The sequence below is a fragment of the Lemur catta genome, chromosome 11, assembly GCF_020740605.2.
Source record: "Lemur catta isolate mLemCat1 chromosome 11, mLemCat1.pri, whole genome shotgun sequence".
NCBI lineage: Eukaryota > Metazoa > Chordata > Mammalia > Primates > Lemuridae > Lemur > Lemur catta.
Genome location: NC_059138.1, coordinates 25,140,144 through 25,167,239, shown reverse-complemented (window position 1 = coordinate 25,167,239; position 27,096 = coordinate 25,140,144). Strand labels below are relative to the sequence as shown.

Below are 27,096 nucleotides of genomic sequence, written 5' to 3'. Positions count from 1 at the left end.
ACTTCCAAACCAACTCCCATTGAGCAAACGTTAGCACAAAACCCAGACTATAATCTATGAATAAATACTGACGCTGGTCACAAAAGTTTAACTGGGGAGTTCTATGTAAATCATCAATTTGGGAATTTGGACATTCAGACAAAAACTATACCTAAATTATGTTATTATACAGACAGCCATAAAAACTTAGGTGGTTATTTCACTAAACATGCCTATGCAAACTTGATTAAAAAAGAGCAAAGAACTTCTCTTTATTATTCTGATGACTGATAGAATCCTTTGGCTTAGCTATCTGGCAGGTGCCATATGGTTAAATTTGAGTGAATTTTCTTGTTTGGTTCAACTGTCAAATAAGACCCTGATCCACAGTGGTGATGGAGTAAGTTGTCCTGTCATATTAAACTTCACTGTGGCACACTGCCTACCTGACAGAATGGAGCCAGGGGTTCAGGTGATGACAAGTGAGAAAGGTAAGTCAGGGGAAGCTCACTTGTGCTAACCTTCACTCAGATAAAGACTGTCACATCAGTGAAGGACCATCATTTTACTGAGTTTATCACTAAATTAGGTCCAAATCTGACAGGTTAAACACAACATTTAACAATTCGGACTGGCCTTTATTTACACGTTCTTATTTCAGGGTATATACCAGACTAGGTGCTGAATATTAGGTATATGAAGTAGCCTTCTGTATCTAAATTATTGGTAATAAATAGCAACTTTGCTGTAGTTAAGCCTACAGACCACAGTTCCTCCTACAATAATTCTTCCCAATAAATGCAAATACTTCCTAAGTCATCAATATTTTCCTTGTCACTATAATTATTAAAAAAATAGCAATTAACAATTACAGAATTTAAAATCTTCACCTGGCATTGTGCTAGCTATTTTATATGCAGAATAACACAGAATGCTCACAACACTCCTGTCCTCAGTTTCCCAAGAGAGGAGACTGCTGAGGCTCAGGGAGGTTAGGTTACTTCCCCAAGATCACACAGCTGGAAAGTACAGGAGCCTGGACTTGAACCTAAGTTTCTTGCATTCCAAAGCCAGTACTCTTAGTTCCCATGCTTTATTCCCTTTCCCCTATACTTTCACAGAAAATAACAAAGAGCAGTTAAAAAAAACAAAAAGCAAAACAAAACAAAAAAACCTCACTAAACCATGGAAGCCATTGCTGAGAGGCAATAACGGTGGAAATATTTTAAATTCTCTTATTCACATCAGGCATTTTCTACTTGACTTATATAAGGTGGAAAGCATAAAAATTCATAAAATTTAAGATACAATGCCTAACACTGAATCAGTTAAAGAAGACTTTAACAAAGGGAGTCCTAAAACTTGCTCTTTCCTGCATTATAAAATACGTATTTGTGGAAACCTTCAGAGAAATTGAAACCAGTTATGCTTAGTAGAGTCAGAATAATAGAGATTTTAAATTCATAGTTTACTTAGTAGAGGCAGAGTAATAGAGATTTAAAATGCATAATTTGTCTGAGCTCAGTTTATAAATTCATTTCTGTCAGCTCTACCTTCAAAACATAGCCAGACTCTGACTGCCCCTCACCACTTCTACCACTACTCCGCTGGTCCTAGCCACCATCAGCTTTTCTCCTGAGTACTGCTGTAGCCTCCTTGGTCTTTCTCCTCCAGCTCTTCCTTTGTCCAAGTACCAGCAGCACACTATTCTGGGTCTCTTCAAACATGAGTCATATCATGGTACTCCTAGGCTCAAAACCCTGCAACAGTGGCACGCAGCACGAAAGCCAAAGCCTTCACAATGGTTTAGAAGACCTCATGGTCTTGCTCCCCACACTCACTACCTGATCTCATGCATCTCACACTTGCCCCATCCCTGCACTGCAGCCAGGCTGGCCTCCTAGCTAGTCCTCACACATAGGATGCACACTCCAGTCTCAGGGCCTTTGCAAGTGCTGCTTTCCCTGCCTGGGAGCTCTTCCTCCAGGCATACCCAGACACACACACACACACACACACACACACACCCCTTGCTCATTCACTTCCTTCTAGTCTCTACTTACATGACTCAGGATTAGCAAGGTTATCTCTAACCATTCTATATACAGGTGTATTTCCCATTCCATATGGCTTTTTTCTTTTAATATGCTCTATTGCTGGACAATGTACATATGGCTGCCATCTGATGTGACTTATTTATGTATTTCTTTATCATCTGTCTCTTTGGTGCTGTATCCCTAGTACCCAGAAGAATGGCTGGTATATTGTTGATGTTTAATGCATATACGTTGGAAAAAAATGAGTGATATGTATAAAAAATATAAAAATATTAGTTAAGATTATAAGAATTTGTGAATTAATAATATGACAAATTATGATTATCATTGCTTATTAGTATTAATAGGATATAAATCATTTGGAAAGTCTGAATCACATAACAGTAGGTAAAACACGAAATTTTGTGAAAAGCAAACAGAAGCGGGGATTGTAGTTTAGTATTCTGGGGGAAGAGATCTCTAACAAAAGTTAGCATGTATTTATACTTAGCAGGAAATCTTTAGTGTTTAGTTCCATTTTAATTAATAGTGAACAATTTCCTTTAAATCTGAAGAATAAATTTTTTAGCCTTAGATAATAAAAGTAAAAATAATAATAACTCTTTGACATTGATAAAAAGTCTACGTTAAAATGTGATTATTTAAAATTCTAAAATAAAAGATCAATTTTCTGATTTGAATGTTAACTGGGGTTTAACTCTATGACTGATAGACATTAAAGTGGTTCTAATGAGAAGGCAGGGTATTTTCATGTATCAAGATTTAATATTTTCATTTATTCCTTGGACCTATAGTTACTGAAGTTCTATGATTTCAATAAAAATAAAGTGCTCTGTGAAAGAAGTTTAAGACATGAACAAATTATAAAACATGGATTAAAAGAAGATATACTTCTTTTAGTTACAGATAAAGTCAAACAAGTTATGACTTCCTCCTGGTATTAAATAATAAGCAACTGAACACAAAATGCAGTTGTGTCTGTCTTAATTATACTTTAACGATTCTTAAAAAACAGAATTCGCACAGCAGAACTTCTGCCCCAGACGCTTAATAGCCTGATCTTACATGTGCATATGGGTCGCATTTTGTTTGCAGAGAAGCCATCTCTCACACGCACACGGACACACACACACTGTGTACATAACACAGACATACACACATGCACACACATACTCACACACTATCTTTTATGAAAGGTAGATTCATCCACAAAATATTTCATGAGGCCTATACGTGTTAATTTAATTACATTTCTTCATGAACTAAAAAATTTTATAATTTGTGCTAGTCATCAGTCTGGCAGATTAAGGCATTTTAAAACAAACAAAATCCTTTATATATATTAGACATCTTGTCTTGATTACCAATTCCTCCTGTAACAAGTACCACATGAGCTCTAAGTTGAGAAAATATTTTTAAAGGACTGGAACAAGAGGGATAAACAGTAATACTAATCCATTTTCCATTATGTCTGATGGCTTCTGGGGTGAACAAATAAGAAATTAGTTTCTACAAAGATAAAGAACAATTACAAAGGGTTAAGAAATATCTCAGAAAAGAAGCGTATAAAACTGGGCTGCAGAATCAGGCATTTGAGCCAAAGAGAAAATATCAATGAGGGAATCTGCTTAAATATTCATATATGGGCTGACCTAGTAGCTTTACTTCCCTTGCTTGTAGAATTTGCATTTCATACATTTTATAGCGCCTTTTTCCAGTAAAATAAAAAATTTCAGAGGTTTATAACACCAATAAAAAATAATGTTGGCATGTTTAATACCAATTTCTTTTTGGTAAATTTGGGTAAACAAGGTTCACTGCTGTCATCACTTTCCAAAACAAGTTGTAAGGAACAATGACCCTGTGAGGTGCTCCAAGAAAATGGGTTAAACAGCTAAAATATTTTTTGAACAGTACAAATTATGTAACCCTTTTGCAGGTTCATAGTGCAACCACACTGTATTAAGGAATCTGAGAAGTCTGATAGTAAAGAAATCTGTTTAACTTTGTTTAAAAAGCACGTCCCCAAATTATTTAGGCATGAGATCTCCCCACAATTCCTACTTTAAAAAATCATTATTTAGTGTTGATAAGCATATGTCATATTACTTAATTAAAACTATAATATTTTCTACAGTTATTTTCTCAATCAGTTTTTATCAGCGGACAGCTTCTAGATCCTTGAGGGATAAATGTGCCCTTGGCTTTATAACCCCTAGGTCCAGAGTGCTCAGGAAGTCTGGGGTTGAATGAAGACTCTAGAGCTAACACTGTACATAAAAGTCTGACGAGACTGATGAGATATATTTCTTTCAATCACCCTCCCCCACTCCCCCACCGCCCACTTCCAACTCATCAGGTAAGTTTGTTTGTCCTGGAAGTTACGTAGCTTGTTGTAAAAGATTATTTCAAAAGCAATGAGTGGGCAAATGACAAAGTTCATGGTGCTTCTGAGTTTCTTATAGGCATCTTTTCACTTCCCCCCTTATATGAGGAATGTATGACATCTCAGCTTCCTCAAGAGAGAGTGAGAAGGGGAGAGATACCTAGAGGGTTGTATTTCTGAATTGTCAATTCTGCCTGCAGCACAGCAGGTAAAAGTCACTTTGCACTTCGTGTATTTCCCACCAATATCCATTAGTGGACAGGATGGAAAGGAGAGGATTTCACAGCACGAGAATCAGAAACGATGGAAGATGATGAGGGAGAAAACAATCCCTTCTTTTTTGTTTCCTAACCTATAACACCTCCTGCTGTTTCAATCAAAGTGACATATCAATTGGATGGTTATATATTACATAATCATTGTGCTTTTACTTCCCCTGTACTTTTAAATATCCAGAAGAAATTAATTAAATCCCTATATGTTCATTGGGATACATGAAACAGATTTTCTATGAAATTCTGAAATCATGTTCTCTTTTTACAAATACTTCTTCTTCATAATCTTTCCCCTATTTGGATTTTGTACTGCATTCTAATTTCTTTGGAGGTTTTAAAAAAGAGTGGACACCTTTATGGTGAAAGCAATAATCTGATTCTATGAAGATACAAGATCTTGTGACTCAGTTTTCATGTTAGAATGCTGATAAACAGGCCAAGGACCAAAAAGTGATAATTGGCCTCTCCTGGAACCAAACAAACAAAAAAATTTCCTTGGACTAATCCAAATTAAAATCATTCATTTATTTATTCAATAAATATTTATGGAGCACCTGGCCAGGTAAGAGGAACAACAAAAACGCAATAGAAGTGATCCCTGACCCAACAGAGTTTATAGCAGGGAAAGAGATAAAAAATAAAAATCAGATAAGTATATATGACATTTAAGAAAGGCAAAAGTACAAAGATTTCATTTAGTTTGGAGTGTCAGGGAAGGATTCAGTTTGGGAATAATATTTAACCTGAGATGTGATGAATGAACAGAGTTAACTAGATGGAACATGAAGCACAGGGGTATACAGAAAGCGTTCCAGGAGGTTCTCCATAAAGACATCCAAATAATTTTTTCAAAATGCAAATTTTATCGTATGACTTCTATTGCCAGTATAGTGCATTGACTTCATACTCCTAAAATCCCTCTTCACTACAAAACATCTCAGTGCTACACAAGCTACAACAAACATATGTTCAATGTAGTTCTGCACTTATAAGAAAGTAAAATAATTCTCCCAAGAGGTGCACAGAGGAACTTTTAGAATGATGGAACTATTCTGTGTGGCACTAGGGTGGTGGATCAATGACTGACTGTGCATTTTTCAAAACTTACAGAAGTGTTAGAACTATACAGCACGAAGAGTGAACTGTGCTGTATGCATATCTAAACAAGAAAAATGAAAGCAAACAAACTAGGATGTTGAGGGATCCCAGGAAGGAATTAATATTGTAACAAAGAACTCTAATTTACTGTATGACATAACCCTACTAAAGACGGTGGGGGAAGAAGCTGCTGCCACATTGAATTTTGGAGAACAGTGTCTTGACCAGAAACTGAAAGGCTCATGACTAAAGAACTGCAGACAAACGCTGTAGGCTAGTTGGCAAGTTCTGAAACTGCTTTCCATGTGTACAGAGGTTAAACAAATAAGCAAATGGATGGTGGATGGCGGAAGTCAGATTTCTCACTGTTGAAGAGAGAAGTCACAGATAAATGAGAAAGGAAGGCTGTAATGAAGGTCATGGTCCTGGATTAGAGCTGGAGATGTCAGTATGAACTCACAGATCAGTATGAACTCACAGATCAGTATACATATATGTATCACCTACCTCTGTCCACTAAGAGGGCCTGGAAGCCGTGCTATCCCAATAGAAATGAGCATATCTGTCACACAGGTCTTGGTTTCTAAATACCATTCTCTAAAAACAGAAATCAGAGCTCCTTGGAGAACTGCCTGACTCTTAGGCTGGGACAGGGACAATACAAGATGGGCTTGAAGCACCAGAAAGTAAGAGAAAGTCTTCAAAAGACAAGAGGGTGGGGCACAGCAAAGGGAACCAATGTAAAAGAGCTCCCAACGGCTAAAGCTGGAACAATGTGAGCAACAAAAATAATTTAGGAGGTATCGGATTATAACCCAAAGTATAAAACAACTACATGTTAATCTAAACTGATATAAAGAAATGGTTAAATAAATAAGTAAACAGGAGAGAAGAGACAAATCTTTCTTATGAAAGAATTCCAAATAATATATGTAGATAGGTCCCCTTCCAGGAGGTAGCATTTAATTCTCCTCTCCAGTGTGTGTTGAACTTAGTAATTTGCTTCAAAATAGAGTGTGGAGAAAGAAAAATAATATCTTTACAGTGAAGAAACCTGATAAACATCACCAAGATGTCACGTAGCTACTGTGTACTCCCTGATAGAATGTATTAAGGTGGGTATTTCTTTATCCACTCATCCACTGATACACAATGGAATATTATTCAGCCATAAAAAGAATGAAATTCTGTCATTTTTCAGCAACATGGATGTAACGGGAGGTCATTATGTTAAGCGAATTAAGCCAAGCACAGAAAGACAAGTTTTGCATGTTTTCATTCATACATGGGAGCTAAAACAGCGTATACTATGCAGACAGAGAATAAACTGTTGTTTATTTGAGGCCAGGAAGGGTAGGAGGCAGGGCAGATGAAGAGAGGTTGATTAATGGGTATAAACATACTCTTAGGAAAAATAAGATCCAATGTTCGACAGATCAGTAGGGTGACTATAATTAACATTAATCTATTGTACATTTTGAAATATTAATAGCTAGAAGAGAATAATTTGAATGTTCCTAGCATTAAAGAAAAGATAAATATTTAAGGTGACGGATATTCCAATTATGCTGATTTGATCTTTACACATTATATATGAATGTATCAAATTATAACATGCACCCTGAAAATATGTACATCTATTATGTATCAATAAAAAATTAATTAATTTTAAAAATAAGGGTATTTCATCTCTTTTCAAAATCCCATAACTCCAGGATAATCATGAAAATGTCAGACAAACCCAAATTGAGGAACATGATCAGTACTTGTTCAGTACTCCTCAAAACTGTCAAGGTTATGAAAAACAAGGGAAGACTGAGAAACTGTCACAAATTATGACAACTAAATGCAATTTGATATCCTGAATTGGATCTTGGAACAGAAAAAAGGACATTAATAAAAAAAAAAGCTGGTGAATAAGAACTGGTATTTAGTTAACAGTAGTGTGCCAAAGTTGGTTTCTTAGTTTTGACTAATGTTTCAGGGAAATGTATGACCATAACATTAGAGGAAACTGAAATATTGAAAGTCTATATACTATCTTTGCAACTTTCCTATAATCTAAAATTATTCTAAAATTAAAAATTTATTTTATTTTATTTTATTTATTTATTTTTGAGACAGAGTCTCGCTCTGCCCAGGCTAGAGTGCCGTGGCATCAGCCTAGCTCACAGGAACCTCAAACTCCTGGGCTCAAGCAATCAACTACTTCAGCCTCCCAAGTAGCTGGGACTACAGGTATGCACCACCACGCCCAGCTAATTTTTTCTATATGTATTTTTAGTTGGCCAGATAATTTCTTTCTATTTTTAATAGAGACAGGGTCTCACTCTTGCTCAGGCTGGTCTCAAACTCCTGACCTCGAGCGATCCTCCCACCTCGGCCTCCCAGAGTGCTAGGATTACAGGCGTGAGCCACTGCGCCCAGCCTTAAAAATTTATTTTAAAAAGAAACAATAGAGTTCAGTAAAGCCAAAAGTTGCTTCTTCAAAAAGACCAGTAAAGTTGGTAAACTTGTGGTAAGATGGACTGAAGGGAAAAAAGAGAAGGTAAAAATAAACAACAACAATATGAAAGGAGAGAGATCTGCAGATAAAGCCAAAAATATAAAGACAATTTGAACAACTCAATATCAATCCATTTGAAAACTTAGATGAACTCTATTTCTTAGAAAATCACAACTTGCTAAATCTCGCTAAAGAATAAATGGAAGGCCTGAATAGTTCTATAAGTACAAAATAAACTGATGTAATAGTTAAAAATCCTTCCACAAAGAGATCCCCAAGCCTGCTGGTTTAAAAGATGAGCTATTGATAAATTAAAAAAAATAAGACATTTGAGTTTTACACAGAACAAGTATGAAAGCTCCCCATTTCATTTTATATGGCTACAATAACCCGGACATCAAATCCTGAAAAAGCAGTAAAAGAAAGGAAAATAACAAGCCAATTTTGTACCAACATACATCTAAAAATGCCAAACTTGGCAATGGTAATGCTAAATTGTGTGTGTGTGTGTGTGTGTGTGTATAGCTTTTTTTGTTTTTATATAATAGCAATTTTATATATTTATAATATACTTATATATATTTTTATAATATAGAAATACTATGTTTTTGAAAAACTTCCGTGTGTTAGAAAAGTATATAGATCCAACTCAAGACCCAAAATTTTTTTCCACACCTAACTCTAGATGCTAAGAAGGCTATAGGTACCAAATTTATGAAATGCTATCACAAGGTGTAGCTCTTGTTTCTGTGTCTGCTTAACCTGAAATAGTCTAAAATACACTGAAAAATTCCTCTTGCCTTGTCTTTTCCTCAGGGACTTACTGTCAACAGGCTTTTTTATCCAATATTTCAGAAAAATCCAGGAGTTTTTGCCGCTCCCATACTGGGCGTATAATGTTTTCCAACAACATGAGGTGGAGGGGCAGGGAGGTCCCAGAACTGCCACAGTGACAGACAGCTGAGACACTGACCTCATGCTCTTCCAGTCTCATCCCCCTGCTTGCAACTTTTCTATGGTGTGTTGTCATAACAATGATACTCTCGAAATTCACCTGAGCCTTGTCAGCGTTTTACAGAACAATCCCCCAAAGCTCATTTAACTAATACACTTTATATAAAATATTGCCACTTGTTATTTAAGCAATATTTTATCATTTACAAAGTGCTTAACAGAATTTTATTTGACCTATTGAGGAACCATGTCAGGTAGGTAGCACTGATGCTATTGCTCCCAATGAACAGATGGGAAACTGAGGCTCAGATGGATTAGGACCAACTGTTCAAAGTCAAATAAGTCATAAGTAGAAGAGCCCAGACAGGAACACAGAGGCTTTCTAGAGCAGTGCTACTTTCAACATGCCAAGTCTCACCCTAGCCCTGTGCTTTTCTTTTTCTCTGTTTTTGTTTATCTGTTTTGCTTTGAAAGGTATTATTATCTTGCTTCAGTATGGAACTTAAGGTTGGGTGGGGATAGATGTTATTGCTGGGAAAGTCTGGTTAGGGCAGATTTAGGGTTGTTCTACGGCTTTTGCTGATATAAAAAGGGTCCTTTAGTGCATATTTAAAATATATTCCTTGATGTTCATCCCTTCTGCCTTTGTGCTTTAGCACATAGGATGAAATCTGAGGTTATCCACGTTACATAAGGACAACCTCGCTTATGACCACTGATCCGGTTGCCCACCTGCCACAAAAGTGAGTCTCTAGATTACAATGTGTAATCTGACCATTAATTTCCCTAAGTCACATACCCAAGACTAGATGTAAGAAGTGGTACTGAACATTTCTGATGATCCTATTTGATACAATTATCTACGATTTTACTCAAAAACGCATCATTGTCTCTAGAATTAGAGGTAGGAAGTCAGGGCATAATTTCTGAAGTGACAGTCAAGGGGAAATGTTAGCATCTGTGAAGGCGGAGGTGTTGTGATATGATGATTTGACTGATGCCCATTAAGGTTGCCTGCCACTCTGTGATGTGATCTGGCATCCGCAGAAAATAGGGCTGATTTTATATATAAACTATCGTTATGTCGTACCCTTGGACCCTGCACTTGAAAGCGAGCACATCTGGGCTGGCCTTTGTCAGGCACGCAGCAGCTCCACGTGGCCCTTCTAAAGTGCAGACGGGGCGGTGAATATACTGTATGTCTTACATTACATTGGGACATAAAAGCCATTTTATGTTGCTGCTTTAGTTTCTCCACCCTCAGCCTGACTTACAAAACCACAATGCATAACCACACATATCAACCTAGAACTTTGCCCCATAATGCACTGTCCCCGAAAGTCTCTTTTCTCCTTCCTGTCAGTCCTTAGCAGCACTATGGCTCAATGAGTGGTTGCGTTATTCACGGATGTGTGTGGCTATCATCCTGCATGAGTGTGTCTGTCTCTGTCCTTGACTCATTTTTCCTTTCTTCCTTTCTTTTTCCCTCTCTTCCTCAGTCTTCGCACCAGCCAGACCTTTTCTGTTTAACTCTATTCTTTTATTTCTGAGACACTCAAAGTGCTATTCAGAGAGGATGTATCTGTGCAGAAAGAACACACCTAGAGAGCTCAACGCCGTGGAATAGGATGCGCTCCCTGAAAAATTTCAAATCCAGACGGCCCTGCTGTCCTTCACTCCAACAACAAAAGGAAATCTTTTCTTCTTTTGAATTTATGACAGAGGTAGTTCAGGTAATGAGCAAAATGACTCCCTGAATACATGTCTTGACAGATGGAAAAATTATCATTAAAAAAACAGACCATGGCAACACTGTAGAAAAGTCAGTCTTGACACTGACAGTATTTTTAACAAAAGTCTATATAAATATCAGATGCTGCAGACGTGGGTCAGACAAGCAGATCTTCACAAGGGGAGGCTGCTAAAACCTGAATATTCTATTAGCAAAGAAATTAAGAGTATAATTACATACACATTGAAATATTTGTACTTAGCATGAGGTACAGCCCTAACTACCTATTTTTCACGTTTTTCCTTGTCTCACAATTTACATCTTCGTGGGCTGTGTGACAAAGGAAAGCACATTGGAGTAATAACAGTAATCAATAGTGATATAGTATTTTATAATTATCTAGGACCTTCACATTAGTATTTCCCTCTTTTATATATGAGAACTCTGAATTTCAGAAAGGTTAAGTGATTTGCTGAATGTAGGTCAGTTTGCAAATTTCAGAGCCAGGATTCAAGTAGAGAGCTTTTGCCTCTTTTTATTTTTTCTTTGTAGTAGCATGGCATTTCTGAATGACATCTGTAAACATTACAGCAAACACCATAACTTTCAGCTTATCTTGGATAATTTCTACCCTAAACTGAGGTTCAAATTTCCCTAAAACCTATGCTTCTTCCTTTCATCTTCTTAAACTATGTGTCACCTAAATGCTACATCAGAGACTGATGCAAATTTCTATTCCTGAAACACCATCAGAGATACCTGAATGTATACATAGTTTAATCTTCTGGAAAATGGATTTAGTCATGTGCAATATTAAAGATGATATATGCATGAACATATAAGCACACCTTGAATTATACATTACAGAGTATCATTATAAAGAAAACAATAGTTTTACAGAATAAAAGTAACTATGGCAACCTATAGATTCAAATCAGGCTGCCTCCCAGGCCGTGGCAGCAGCTCCTAGTTGCCTCAGTAACTTTCCATTACAATGTGTCTCAAACACATAAATTTTGGGGGCACATTAGCTGAATTTCCCACTTAATGTTCTCAATTTAATTTTACCTTTCTATGTTGAGGCCTAAAATAATCTGATTATATAATATTCTTTGGGCTTGTCTGTTTCGCTGCAGTCTTCTTATCCTCTTGAATTTCTGAGTCCTACCCTACACTGGAATGCCAATCTTCTGACATCCATTAGTCAGGAGGAATTAAGACAGAGTGAGGAGATAAGAGATGGTTCTAGGAAAACAGCTCCTGACATTGGCGATCAAAGATTAGTTATCCTGACTGGTCCATGTTCCCCCATATTTACTGAGTACAGAGGGTTTAGTCAGGGATAATGGAAAAAATGACTACAATCAGCAACTTGCTCCTAATTTCCAAGCAAGGCTGGGCTCCATAATGAGGTAAAAGCCTGAATAGACAGACTAGGATCAGTCTTATCATGGGCTGAGAAATGGCAGCACTGGGGACTTCAGCAAATATTTATTGTGTACTCACAACATGCAAAACACTGTGTTAAGGTATGTGGAGGATAACAGGTGAATGAAAACTAGTTTTTGCCTTCAAAATGATCTAGTGGAATAGAAGCAGGTGTGTGCATGTGTGTGTGCGTGTGTGTATGTACACATGTGTGCACGTGTGCATCTGGCACACAAGTATAGGTGACCAAGGTCATGAGGTAAGTACAGATAAGAGGTCTGTACTGTTTGAATGAGTTAACAGAAGTAACCTAAACATTTGTACCCCCATAATATTCTGTAATAAAAAAGAAAAATAATAAAAAAATTAAAAAAATAAAAAAAAAGAAGTCTTCTGAGAGGAGTTTTGTGATCTTGGGGAAAAAAAAGATGTTATCTAGGGTAATATTACTGAGTACATAGAACAGGATGATAATGGGAAAATGTTGCCACTATACCTTGGATTTTTTAATTTAATAATCAAATGGAAACCACTGAAGTTTTCTTAAAAAGGGATATGGTAAAGTTAACCTGTAATTTTGAGGGTGATTGACAGAATACTATAGAAAGAAAATGGTAGTAGAGTGATGAATTAAGATGTATGGGCAAGAAAAAACGAAGGCCAGAATTAGGGTAGATACAATGGAAATGTTATAGAAAAAGAGAAATTTGAGGGTTACTATGGAGATATAATATTGACACTAGCAACAAATTAGGTCTAGGAGGTAAAAGAAAAAGATGAGTAAAAAATTAATGTACCATTAATGGAAAAGATATTAACACAAATAATGAAGTCACTCATTTATTCATCAAATATTTACTAAATGCTTATTTTATGCCAGGAGTGTTACTTTTTGTTAGGTCCTCTGCTAGGAGCTACAAGAGGTATAGGAACTGTTTCAGTGAGATGATGAATTTATAATAATTGTATACACGGAGAACTGAAAGCGTGAGCACAACATTTAAGCCACTAACTATCACTTGAGGAGAACAATCAGGTTGGAATTATCTGTATATGGAGAGGTCACCACTGAAGCTGTGGAAAGGAGTGAGATCACTGACGTAGAAAAATTCTCAGACAGAGATCAAGTTTGAGAATAGATATGAGAAAAACACTACACTGCTCTTAGGAATTTGGAGGAACAGAAACTATTGGCAAAGGAATGGTCAAAAAACTAAAAATAAACAAGGGGAGAATAAGGAGGGTGAAGCATGAGCAAAGGCTACTGGACTGGGTCATCAGGAAACCCATTTCAGGAGGCAACATCAACAAGCCAGGAGCTGGAAACAGGATAGAGGGAATGGTAGGAGCAGTTTGGCTGGGAAGATAAAGAGAAGCAACAGAATGGTAGCTTGATAGGATAACAAAATACGTAAGACAATATAAACTATTAGTTAACATTTTTTTGAACACTCCTGTGCCAGGTGCTATTCTAAGTGCTTGACATCTATTAACACGTTTAATCTCTACCACAATTTATGACTTGTGAGAGAGATATTATTCTTATGCCTTTCTCCTAGGTGGGGAAGCTGAGAAACAAATTGATTAAGAAACATGCCCAATACCACATAGTAAGTATTAATTTGAACCCAGATGGTCTGACTTCAGAATCCCTTGGCCACTATATTATGTTGTGAAGCTCCCTGAAGCTTAGATAGGTTTGCGGGAAGAATGAAAAGGAAGAAGTGTAAAGAGGGAGAGATGAGTAATGGTTAAAGCAAGGTCAAAAAGGATGTGAGTGGAACCTCCTTTATAGAAGGAGGCCTCGCCAAGGCTCCCTGGAGACAAGATTGAGAGAAGAGAAAGAGAGTGATGTGGGCAGATTTTTAAGCCCAGAGGTATACAGTTGTGGGGCCAACATTAGGTGATTTTTTGTCATCTTGGTAAAGCAAGAGGTGAGGTCACTGGATCAGAGGGCTAAAAGGGGATGCTTGTTCCTAAAGTATAGATTAGAGAAGGGACTGGGAGGAGACACTACATAAACCCCATTATTAATCTTGTTTTGTCAATGAGAGTTTATTTCACAGAGGAAAAGCAAGGATCATTAGGTATGCACAAACCTATCAACAAATCCTATCCAGGCACACACATACATTGCAATAAGAATCACATGGACACTTAAAGCTGTGAAGACCCCAGTACTAGACGGTACATAAGAATTAAAAGGCAAGTTCTAATCTCATAGACCTTTTCTCTCTCTCTGTCTTTCAAGTGGCTTAACCAGCAAAGAAACCAAAGCGCAGCCCACCTAAATCAACAGCATCCTGCTGTACATTTTTCCTTCGTTATTTTTATTTCCTTTTAAGAAGCGTTTTCTATTTAAAATCTGTTACTAGGTGATAGTGGCAAAGCACATTTTTCTCTCTCTTTCATCGTCAACCCCATACATTTCACTGCGTGTTTGCAAGTAAAAATACCTGTTGCCGTGCACATGAGAGGCACAGAATGCAAAGCTGTAATGGAGCAGAGTAGGGTCAATGACAGCACCATTTTCTGAATGTTCCATCAGTTCCGTAAGGTAGCAGAGATGCCTGTGACAGCCTCTCACACCGTAACGGGCACAGTACTCATCTAACACAAAGACTTGGCCAGGGCTAAACCAACCCTGCAAGAGAAAAAAAGAAATGATAAATATTTTTTCTTTCTATACTAAGATTCCCTTGCCTGTAAGCACTTTTAGGCATTATAAGCAGAAGCTGCAAAAAAGTGTCTTTTGACATTTATTTTTACTAGTGTTATATTTCATGGTAGTTTTAGATGAGCTCATGTCGTCAATTTTGAAACTGATTTAGGACACTGGACACCTAATGCATTTTTCCTTTTTTTTTTTTTTTTTTTTGAGACAGAGTCTCACTTTGTTGCCTGGGCTAGAGTGAGTGCCGTGGCATCAGCCTAGCTCACAGCAACCTCAGACTCCTGGGCTTCAGCGATCCTACTCTCTCAGCCTCCCCAGTAGCTGAGACTACAGGCATGCGCCACCATGCCCGGCTAATTTTTTCTATATATTATTTTTAGTTGTCCAGATAATTTATTTCTATTTTTAGTAGAGACAGGGTCTCGCTCAGGCTGGTCTCGAACTCCTGACCTCGAGCGATCCACCTGCCTCGGCCTCCCAGAGTGCTAGGATTACAGGCATGAGCCATTGTGCCCGGCCTGCTTTTTTCTCTTTATTGCTACTGCAAGACATGGGCAACTTGTTCTTCTCCACTGCCATTCAAAATTAGTCAAATTTATTCACAGCATCTAAACTGTCAGTCACAAAGAGTGATATTCCAAAAAACTCACTCTCTGTGAATCAATTAATAACAGAATGGTTAAGAAGACACTATAATTGAAATTGCCTACTTACCAAAAGCATTTTATAAAATGAAATAAAAGAAAATTTCAGTAAGTCTAGCAGTGGTATACATGTACTATTTGGGAACTTTAATATCTGAGATATTTTTCTCATTCTGTTTGTCTTTCTGTAACAAACAATACAACCAATGTAAGAGTTGATGATTTACATTAGTAGTTTCTGACCCTCCTGAAATCAGATGTTATAACGTGTGTGTGCAAGCAGGCAGCTGTGCCTAGCACTGGAGGACAGGGTTAGGGAGACTTGGTTTACAACATATCTCAAGGGATTTTATGGATTTATAATTTAAGCAATTTAAGGTACTAAAGGAGGAGAAGGGAGAATGGAGGGCTTTAAAAGGGGGCAAGATAATTGTGCAAGAGAAGAAAAAGAACGGTGAGAAAGAGAGAAAGATGAGAGGGCAATAAAGAAAAGGAGGGAGAGGAGAAAAAAACACCACCAGGTTACTTTCTGTGGCGATGGTGCAGGTTCTGTACTAGACATACTGCATATTTCACATCTTTAATATTTAGAACCATCATGCAGGTAATTATGATTTTCATGTTACAGATAAATAAACTAAGGTTCAGAGATATTAAGTGACTTGTCCAAGACTACACTGCAAATCAGCTGTGGAGCCATGATTTACATCCAGGGTCATCCTGCCTCCAAACACTCTTTCTAATCACATCACATTCACCACCCTCCAGATGCAGTGGAAGACAATGCAGTGTTCTCCTCAGGCTCCATATTACATTTAGGATCCTCAACAAAATCAAAACAACTTTTGATAATTGAATAACTAATGCCTTTCAGTGGAATCCAAGATGATACTGTCCCTTATTATGTGTACTTGTCCATGGAACAACATCGCAGGGTTTTGTGATGATTTGTTTTACTCTCCATGTAAAATTTGGGCTGGATCAGGTTTAAACTATATAATTACATGTAGAATAACTACTTAATAAACACTCTATAAATGAACTAATGAATTGTTAGCATGATAATAGCAGTAAGTTGTTTCACTTCTTTCTCTCTATGGAAGTATTTCCAATAAGTTGGGAGCACATCCTGTCCAAAATCTTATTTTAGGGAGAATGTAATTTTATTACATGAAGTTAAGGATTGAACATCCCTAATTCAAAGTCCAAAATCTGAAATGCTCCAAAATCCAAAACTTTTTGAACACCTACATGATGCTCAAAGGAAATGCTCATTGCAGCATTTCAGATTTTGAATTTTCATATTAGGGATGCTCAACCAGTATGTATAATGAAAATATTTTAAACTCTGAAAAAAATCCAAAATCTGAAACACTTTTGGTTCCATGAGTTTTAATTTTAGATAAGGGCTACTGAAACTAGTATTATGCTCTGTGTTCAAGAGATTAAAATGATTTCAGAAATAGGAATATTCTTGCTGGAAAAATTCTAGAGGAATTTTTATAGTGCTGTTGACACTATAAATCCTTGGAAAGACACATATAATTAATTCTTAGGCTACAAAGTCTAGCCCTCACATTCTGAGGTGTCAAGCCTTCCTTCTAAATACAAATTATACTTTTTATCCCAAATTTTGGTTACAGTTTCAACACATCCCAGGTGACATTTCACTCAATTTAATTCACACTGTCCCTTTCTTTTATGGAATTCAAGTTATCTTTGGAGGGTCAGGTGAAACTAAAACTTTCCCGTGTCATGTATAGCCCCCATCATATTGCTTATTCTACTGTTTTTGTCCCCCTGTCACTTAGGTTGTCCTAAGAACAAAGGAGAGAAATGCAAGTATCAACATCTGGGGAGCAGATTTTAAACCTTAAAATGTCTGTACGGCTGTTAGTAAGTGCTATAACTGAGATTTTTAAAATCTGTATGTAAAGTCTTCTGCTTTCACTCAGCCTCCTCTAGAGGGACTGATAAACCACAGTTTAGCATCTATTTGAGTCTATTCTGTCTATTGAGTGGCACAGCAGTCATCTTCAAGTGTATAATTTTCAAATTGGGCAGCAATTGACTTGGAATCCTTTATCCCTAACTCTAACTACAGTTATTAAATGAATCGGAAATAAAATGCTACTTTATAACAAGTATTTCTCACTTTCTAAAATCTTCTATTCTACCTATAGAGGACTAGACAGAGGGACTTGGACTCACCAAGCAAGAATAGGAATCGTTCAGTCTGTGATCCAAAGTCTGCCTCTGGAGTATTCTAAAAAGGAAGGCGTGGTCAAGCTTGCAAGGATTAGCAGAAATAAACTCATCCATACCATGTTTCTGGAAACGGTCTGCATCTGTGAATTCAGAAAAGCATGTATAGCACATTTATTTTTCTGGTTTAATAATGGACAAATATAGTTTTTTAAGGACAACGAAATTCATGCTCATAACAGAAGACTACCTTCTATCACATAAAATATGCCAAGAATTCAGCATATTAACATAAATTTCAAGGTTTTTGAAGCCTAATATGACAGGAAGAAAATACATCAATTATTTAAAATGAAGAAATTCTATTTTCATTTGAAGCTACTTCTTATTTTCCAACTTTGAGAAAAGTTGATGTACTTTAAGTCTATATTTACTGATGGAATTGACTAGAACAGAACCAAGGTCTACTCATAAAAACAGCAATGATGGCCAGAAACCTGCTTTCCAAATGGCAAACTAGGGCAGAAATGAGCACACAAGCTTCAGCTGGATCACTTCCAGTCTTCTTTTTGTATGGAGCTTTTAATGGGACCAACCTTAATGTAGAAATGGCAATGAGCGCTCTCAAGCTTCAAGTTTAAGAGACATAAAAAAGGGAGCATCATGTTTGTGCAAATATGCAGACAAAGCATAACATCCCAAATGGTACTTCAATCAAAGGGTCAAATTTATTGTTCTTTACAGATTGCATCTTTCAACGCCTGTAGACCCTGCGGGTTTATCAAAAGGCAAGCTTTTATGATTGCTTTCATTAATGGTATGTTTTGTCAAAGTCTTCAATGTGAGTTATTTACTAACTATAGAGAGAAAAAGCCACATACTACCCAAAGGAGTGCTTGGGTGTTATTACATTAGCTCTGTTAGAAACGTAGTGCATATTGAGCAAGAAATCATTTATCAAGATAAAAGTGGACTCTTCTCACAATGGTAGAGCTCAAGCTCCATTGTTCCTTAAAATTCATAGATAGATCTCTTTCTGGTCCATCATAAGAAAAGCAGAGTCATAAATGTAAGCTAAATGTAGTTTCTAAAACCTACATGGCACAATCCTAAAACGGTAAAGGAAAAGAGACAAAAGTGTATTGATTAAACCCAATTATAGACTCAGGCTCATAATAAAACTCAATATTGATCTGCAGACATGATGCTAACATAATCAGTCACATTTAGATATTTAGTCCAGATCATATTGATCCATGTCAAGTTCAACTTTCAGCCATATTTGTGGATGGAAGAACTATGTAATTCAAGCTGAAGGGTCCTCAGAATCACATTTAAAAAAAAAAGATACACAATCTAATGTATATCTCACACCAATGACAGATAGCAAAAGGTGAATGTAGCAAGTAAGTGATGAATGGCAGTCTATTGATGTGTAATGCATGAGGTTATGTGCCATGGAGAAAACAGCATATGTATTCCTTTACATTTAATAATTATCTAGCTGAATGATTAAATACATTACATGTGATAAATTAGTATTAATTGGATGAACACAAAACTAAACTGCTTTTCCTTAACTGAGAAATGAGGCAATCCAACTTTTCTTGTATTTTATTCTTTCGTCAGACAGTCTTCTAATATAAAGTTAAATATATGGTAATGTGAAATAATACCAAATGAGTAGGAGGCAGAATATTGAAAAATGCAAAACACATTATAAAATTCGAAGGTTATTTTGTGTTTTAAGGAATTTATCTTAGAATCTTCATTTCTCTATTTATCTAAGTAAAAAAAATTCTTTTAGTATCACTTTTATGAAATTAAATTACTAGTTTTATAAAATATCTGCTGAATTTTATTTCTTGTTTCTTTCATCAGAGAAGGTTATAACAAGCAGTTAAAGATAATGCCCATTAATGGCTTATGCACTGAATACGGGATATATAATACATCTCAGAGGAAAAAGATCATAATTCTCTTTTTACTATAAAAGTAGTTTGCAGAAGCAATTTTTTTTTCAGACAAGGTCTTACTCTGTCACCAGGGTACAGTGCAGTGGTGTCATTATAGCTCACAGCAACCTCAAACTCCTGGGCTCAAGCAATCCTGCCCCAGCTTCCTCAGTAGCTGGGACTACAGGTGTGCGCCACCATGCTCAGCTAATTTTTCTACTTTTTAGAGAGATGGGGTCTCACTATGTTGCTCAGGCTGGTCTCAAACTCCTGGCCTCTAGTTATCCTGTCACCTTGGCCTCCCAAAGTGCTAGGCATGAGCCATTATACCCAGACTATAGAAGCATTTTTTTTTTTTTCTAAAAGGGCATTCGGTCTTTAAATAAAATATATAAATTTTTGGAAACAAATGAGTCTACGGTTCATTTCTATAAGTCATATATTCTATAAATTTACAATGTGTTTTCCTCATGAAATACAACTCCAAATCATAGATTTACTAATGTGACAAGCCTTTCCAAATCACACAAGTGAATTGAAACTTATTTTTTCAACAATCACCATTAGTGATAAAAATGATACTTATAATAGCAATTTAAGTCACATATACAGACTCTATATTGGCCTTGGAAAAACTGACAGGCAAGCACACCCACTAAAATTATTATTAAAGGAAAAAAAACAACCTGAAATTCCCCTAAGGCTATAATCTTAAGAAAGTGAAATGTGTTCTTAGGGATTATCCTATCTTTAAAACACAGGCTATAAAAACCAAGTATCTCTACTTCTTTCTTTCTATGTCAGATAAGCACAATTCAAAACATTTATGCAAAATACTTCACCATGTGCCAGTATAGCACTAGTTTCCATGAATTTATGAAGAAATAAAAATAAACCAAAACGGCAATTGTTTTGACCTCTCTATGTCAGAAACCTTTGCTTCTTAGTTTGTTATTGGCCGTGTTTCAGTAAAACTTATTTTCAAAAACAGGTAGTTGGAGTTAGTTTGCTGGCCCTTTGGCCCTTGTTTTAAATGAAAATAATAGCAATGTATTAATGCACTAGTGTTTATAACATAGTGAAAAGTAAAATTCATGGCAACAACAGCATCAAAGCCAGGAGGGGAGAAATAGATGTATACTATTTAAAGGTTCTTTTTTTGAGACAGGGTCTCGCTCTGTCACCTGAGCTAGAGTGCAGTGGCATCATCATAGCTCACTGCAAACTCAAACTGCTAGGCTCAAGCAATCCTGCCTCAGTCTCCCAAGTAACTGAACTACAGGCGAGCAACACCATGTCAAGCTAATTTCTCTATTTTTTGTAGAGACTGGGTCTTTTGCTCTTGCTCAGGCTCATCTCAAACTCCTAGCTTCAAGTGATCTTCCTGCCTCAGCCTTCCCAAAGCGCTAGGATTACAAGTGTGAGCCACTGCACCAGGCCAAAAGGTTCATTTTTTTTTTATATAACTTTTTTTGGTGTATATTTGAGCTTTATAACATGATGTTATGGAATACATATAAATAGTAAAAATTAGTGAAATTAGTAAAAATGGTTACCATGGTGAAGCAAGTTAACATTGATGTCATCTCACTTACGTAATTGATTTTTTGTGATAAGAGGAGCTAAAATTTGCTTATTTAGGAAATATTGCCAATATGATAAAATTTTATTGACTCTATATCTCTAGATTCCTTCATCCTACATATAAGTTACTTTGTGTCCTTTGACCTACATCTCCCCATTTCCTCCCCTCAATCTTTCCCTTTAAAGTTCTCTCATAAACTAAAATAAAACAGGAGATCAGATATCATTAAAATATCTAGTTTCTTATTTTTATAACAGCATATCTTCATATAGTTTTCTCCAGGCATAACATATCTTACATTTTACTCTTGGGAGACACAGAGGCATCATCTGGATCAAATGGAAAACATGCTTTCAGTCCATAACATAACCAAATCCAAGGCTTGAAAATTGGGTTACATTGGATTACCTTCAATTAATGTTTATTATAACACAAAATTATAGTAACTATTTTTAAACAGAAAATTATTCATGGTACTATTCAAATGTTTTTCTGACAATGGCAAATTTCAGTTCAGTTTGTCCTCTGAAACAATACAAGAAAATTATAAAAAGAAACCAACAAGATATAAGCTTAAATATACTGTAAAACTGTCATAAATTGTGATGATTAACCTATGGACTAACTACAGATGTGGAACATGGTAATTGAGGCTATTGGTAGAGTTTCTATGGCAACAGTTGAATATATGCTCCAGTGTCTTTTTAGGTGGTACTGTCACCAGGTGTGTTAACAGTAGATGGAATAAAACCCACATGAAGAAAGATTACTATTTGCTATAGATTTAAGAAGTCACAGAGGCTTTATTTCAGTGGAACCTAAAAATTTAAAATTTTCATTAGGATAACAGTTGTTATAAGTCAAGAGAAAAGAATAAGTAAGCTGAGAGTATCAGTTTAAACAGTTAACACTGACTTGAAACCAGCTAGCCCAGAAAACAACAGGGGTATGAGCCAGCTGGTAGACCCCAATGGTGGAGGGGGGTATTTGGTGGGCACTGACCACAACTAGCCCCTAAGTACCCAAGAATTCAATTTCTAGGAAATGCATTTAAGTCAGAGAGGTGAGACTGGGAATAAAATAAGTGAAATGTCTCTTCTTCCTTTGCAACAAATTCTAATTATATTGCATTTTTTTTTTTTTTTTGCTGCTCCTGGTGCTGTAAGACAGTATGCATGTAATAGGAAAAGGGGAACAAAAAGGGAAAGGGGTACATTGGAGGAGAAAAGAAGGCCATTTATTAGCATTCTGAGATCACTCAGGTGTCAGAGACTGGGACTAAAGTATCAAAGGATGAAGAACAGGGTGCTGCTTGCCAAGAGCTGATCTCCTCTGCAAACCACTGAACTGAACTAAACAACAAATGAAGCTTTTGAGAAACAATACAAATTATTGTCCTATGTCTAGAATTGTCCCATGTTTAGTTCATCAGTAGCTGCATTTATCGTTACTCACACCTGATTATATTAATACATTTCTTTCAGTTCAAACTCTCACAGAGCTTGAAAATTTATAGGAAGTTAAAAGTGGCACAGAAAAGCAGGTGCCACTTCTCTTTTTATACCACCCATGAAACCTTTCATAGGAAGACTTTAATATTTGAAAATTTTACATAGATCAGCCTGGCTAGTATATTAATTTTTTATGTATGCATGTTTTCTGTGGAAGATTGAAGAGTAATCATTGATAGATACATTATTTAGGAGTTTGTTTGCACCTCTATTATTGACCCAAATAATTGCTTAGCTTCTTTCGGTTAAATCGAATAAAAACTGATACGTGGATTAACACACACCTTGTTTTCTGCAGTAAATAACAGGTAAGTAATATTTCATATAATGAAAATTTTAATCAACACACAGACTTAAAATTACAAATAAGCATAGTAAATTAATATTGCACATTTATCATAAATAATGTGTTCAATCTAAGTTAAAACAAATGCTGTCCCTATGAAGTATGATGTTTAACATATTAGATCAATCAGGAAAATAAGTTCATAAAATTAAATGTATTCCAATATAAGGATTTTAAAAATATTTAGCTTAAAAACAAAAAAAGTAGATGGCAGCTATTCTGGTTCATTTTTGATATTATTACTGAAAGTCAACTACTATTATGTTACATTGTATTATGTGGCATACACATTGTATTATATTACATATACATTTGAGCATAGTATCTTGGTCGGAGGGAGCAAAGAAGGGTAGATTAACCAAAGAATGCCTGTCAGTCTGGCAAAGGCAGCACATTATGATTGAAGCAGGAAAATTGTTCAGTAGCACAACTCCCACTCCTTCAGCTCGCCCTATTCCCTTAGAATTTCTATATATCCTGAGAGTCAAAAAAAGAGGAAGTAGAATAGATTTACGTTTTAGAGAAATAGATAAATACATATTATTTATATCTTAAAAAAGATGATGCTATCTCCTAATAAGTTATAATTTAGAAATTTATTATTTTATTTTGATTATCCCTAAATATTCAGTATGCCTAATTTTAAACATAAGCTTTTGTAATTATAAAATACATATTTCAAAGAAACTTCAGAAAATAGAGGAAATAAAGTGGTAATTAATCTTTCCAATTAAAGTCGTCCATGGTGAATATTTTAGGCATCATTCTACCTATACTTTTGCCTTTTAAATTGGGTATTTCTTTATATAGTGAAAATAATGCTACATGTATAATTTAGCATTTTTTCCACTTAACATTTATTGACCATTTTTTACATGTTATTTACTTTTGTGACTGTATGAATGGTAGATATTAGGTTGTTTCTACTTTTCAGTTGTGCTTAAATAGACATTTTTGTTTTATAAATGCTAAAGTTAGCCTAGAAAGTAGGAGACTAACGCTGTAAACAAAATCATGACATTCTTCAAGTATTGTATCACCACAAAAATTTTAATACATTTAAGCAAAGAGAAATCATGAAAATACTTACCTTTACCAGCTATAGGTCAGCAAGGAAGTGAGAAGCAAAGCATATTTAAATGGGTTAAGGACATATATATCTATATAACTAGATATTTTAATTTTGTGTTTATTTTCTCAATTTCTACTTATGACTTCAAAAGTTGTTCTTCTAAGAGATGATCAGGAAATAAAAAGAAATATGTAAGTCAAGGAAAGGAGGAAAATACTAAGGTTAAAACTAGTGTCTGGAGCAAGTCAATGGCATCTCTCTGACACAGGTCAGGGTCAGTATTCTCATTCTGATAGGGTAGGCGTGTATTTTCTTCCTGTCTTTCTTTTGTTTTTGTTTCTTTGTTTTTTGTTTTTAAGAAAGATAAAACATCTTCTTTGAAAACTTTACTAGTAGCCTGGAATGCAAGAGAGCTGTTGTGAATGTAATTGAAACAGTTTGACTTTTTAGTTATAACAATTCGGTTCCCATATACAGTTTAACCAACACTGCCTTGACAATAAATTGATGTCAAACAGTAGAAAGGTTTTGTTAGAAATAGTTCATAAGGCTATTGGAATTAACTGATTATTTAATTATTTTATTCATTAATTCTGTTTTGTCTAGCCATAGTAACATTCTCAGCTAGCAGTTCCCAACTACTTTTCTTGCCACTATGTGCAAAATGGATGATATCCATGAGCTCAGCATACTCCTTGGGCATTCCTTGGACTCTGCATGCAAAGAAAAAGTACTGGAACACAAGTGAATGAGGGTGACAATTTCAGACAAGTAACTATCAAGTCGCTGTAATTCAGTGGTTCTCAACTGGGGCTAATTCTGCCCCAACTTCAACACTGCACTCTGGGACATTTGGCAATGTCTGGAGATATTTTTGGTTGTCACACCTGGGGGTAGGGGGCTACTGGCATCTAGCATGTGGAGACTTATTGCTGATATGGAGAAAGTTTTAGTGGTCTGGATAGAAGATCAAACCAGCCACAACATTCCCTTAAACCAAGCCTAGTCCAGAGCAAAACCCTAACTCTCTTCAGTTCTATGAAGGCTGAGAGAGGCGAGGAAGCTGCAAAAGAAAAGTTGAAAGCTAGCACAGGTGGTTCATGAGGTTTAGGGAGAGAAGCTGTCTCCATAACATAAAAATGCAAGGTGAAGCAGCAAGTGCTGATATAGAAGCTGCAGCAAATTATTTGAAGGATAACAAAGATCATTGATGAAGGCAGCTATACAGAACAACAGGTTTTCAATGCAGAAGAAAGAGCCTTCCTTTGGAGGATGCCATCTAGGACTTTCATAGCTAGAGAGGAGAAGTCAATACATACCTTCAACATTTCAAAGTACAGGCTGACTTCATTATTAGGGATAATACAGCTGGTAGATTTAAATTGAAGCTAACGCTCATTTACTATTCTGAAAATCCTAGGGCTCTTAAGAATTATGCTAAATCTACTCTGCCTGTACTCAACAAATAAAAAAACGAAGTTTAGATGACAGCACATGTATACAGCATGGCTTACTGAATATTTTAAGCTGACTGCTGAGTCCTACTGCTCAGAAAAAAAAAGATACCTTTCAAAATATTACTGTTCATTGACAATGCACCTGATCACCCAAGAGCTCTGATAGAGAGGTACAAGAAGATTAATGTTGTTTCAGCACCTGCGAACATAACATCCATTCTGCAGCCTATGGAAGAAGGAGTCGTTTTCAACTTTCCTTTCCTATTTAAGAAACACATTTCATAAGGCTATAGTTGCTATAGATAGTGATTCCTCTGATGAATCTGGGCATAGTACATTGAAAAGCTTCTAGAAAGGATTAACTATTCTAGATGCAATTTAGAACATTCACGATTCATAGGAGGACATAAAAATATCAACATTAGTAGGAGTTTGGAGAAAGTTGATTCCAATCCTCATGGATGACTCTGAGGTGTTCAAGACTTCAGTGGAGAAAATGATTTCAGCTATAGTGGGAAATAGAGAGTTAGAAGTGGAGCCTGAAGATGTGACTGAATGGCTGCAATGTCATGATAAAAGTTGAGTGGATGAGGGGTTGCTTCCTTTGGGTGAGCAAAGAAAGTGGGCTCCTGAGGTGGCATCTACTCCTGGTGACGATGCTGGGAACACTGTTGAAATGAAAACAAAGAATTTAGAATATGACATAAACTTAGTCGATAAAGCAGTGTTTGAGGAGTTTGAGACGACTGACTTCAGTCTTGAAAGAAGTTCTACTGTGGGTAAAAAGTTCTAACACATTAGCTGTCATTTGAGTTGCATTTAACTCACGCTAGTTTTGAGCCGGGGGACTCGTGAAGAAAACTCTACAGTTGGTTCATGAAAATCTTACTTGTTTATGTTCTTACTGTTACAATTAATATTGACAATTTAATTCTAAAAACGCCGACTGCATTGCATATAACTCATGCACAGACAATAATAAAAAATAAGAAATTAGAAAGGATCATTTTGTTTTAATAAAACACCGTGGCCCCAGGGAAAAAAATTTTTTTTCTAGGGTGGCAGTCAATGTGTTAAACAGAATCATATGCTACAGAGAAATCTTTTACGAAAGAAACAGTAAATTGATGTGGCAAACTTTACTGTTATGTTATTTTAAGAAATTGCCACAGCCATCCCGACCTTTAGTAACTACCTCTTTAATCAGTCAGCAGCCATCAACATGGAGGCAA

General features: G+C 36.1%; 1 protein-coding gene across 5 annotated transcripts in view; it reads right to left on the bottom strand.

Annotated features, from left to right (window-relative positions):
* The window catches only part of CADPS2 (calcium dependent secretion activator 2), a 438,625-nt gene that overhangs the window by 125,153 nt on the left and 286,376 nt on the right, over positions 1-27,096 (bottom strand). For all 5 annotated transcript variants that reach the window (XM_045564928.1, XM_045564925.1, XM_045564927.1 and 2 more), the window contains exons 12-13: positions 17,945-18,081; positions 14,872-15,059 (exon numbers count right to left, since the gene is read on the bottom strand). In XM_045564928.1, coding sequence (XP_045420884.1) covers positions 14,872-15,059; positions 17,945-18,081 — 325 coding nt within the window. The remainder of the gene's footprint in view (positions 1-14,871; positions 15,060-17,944; positions 18,082-27,096) is intronic.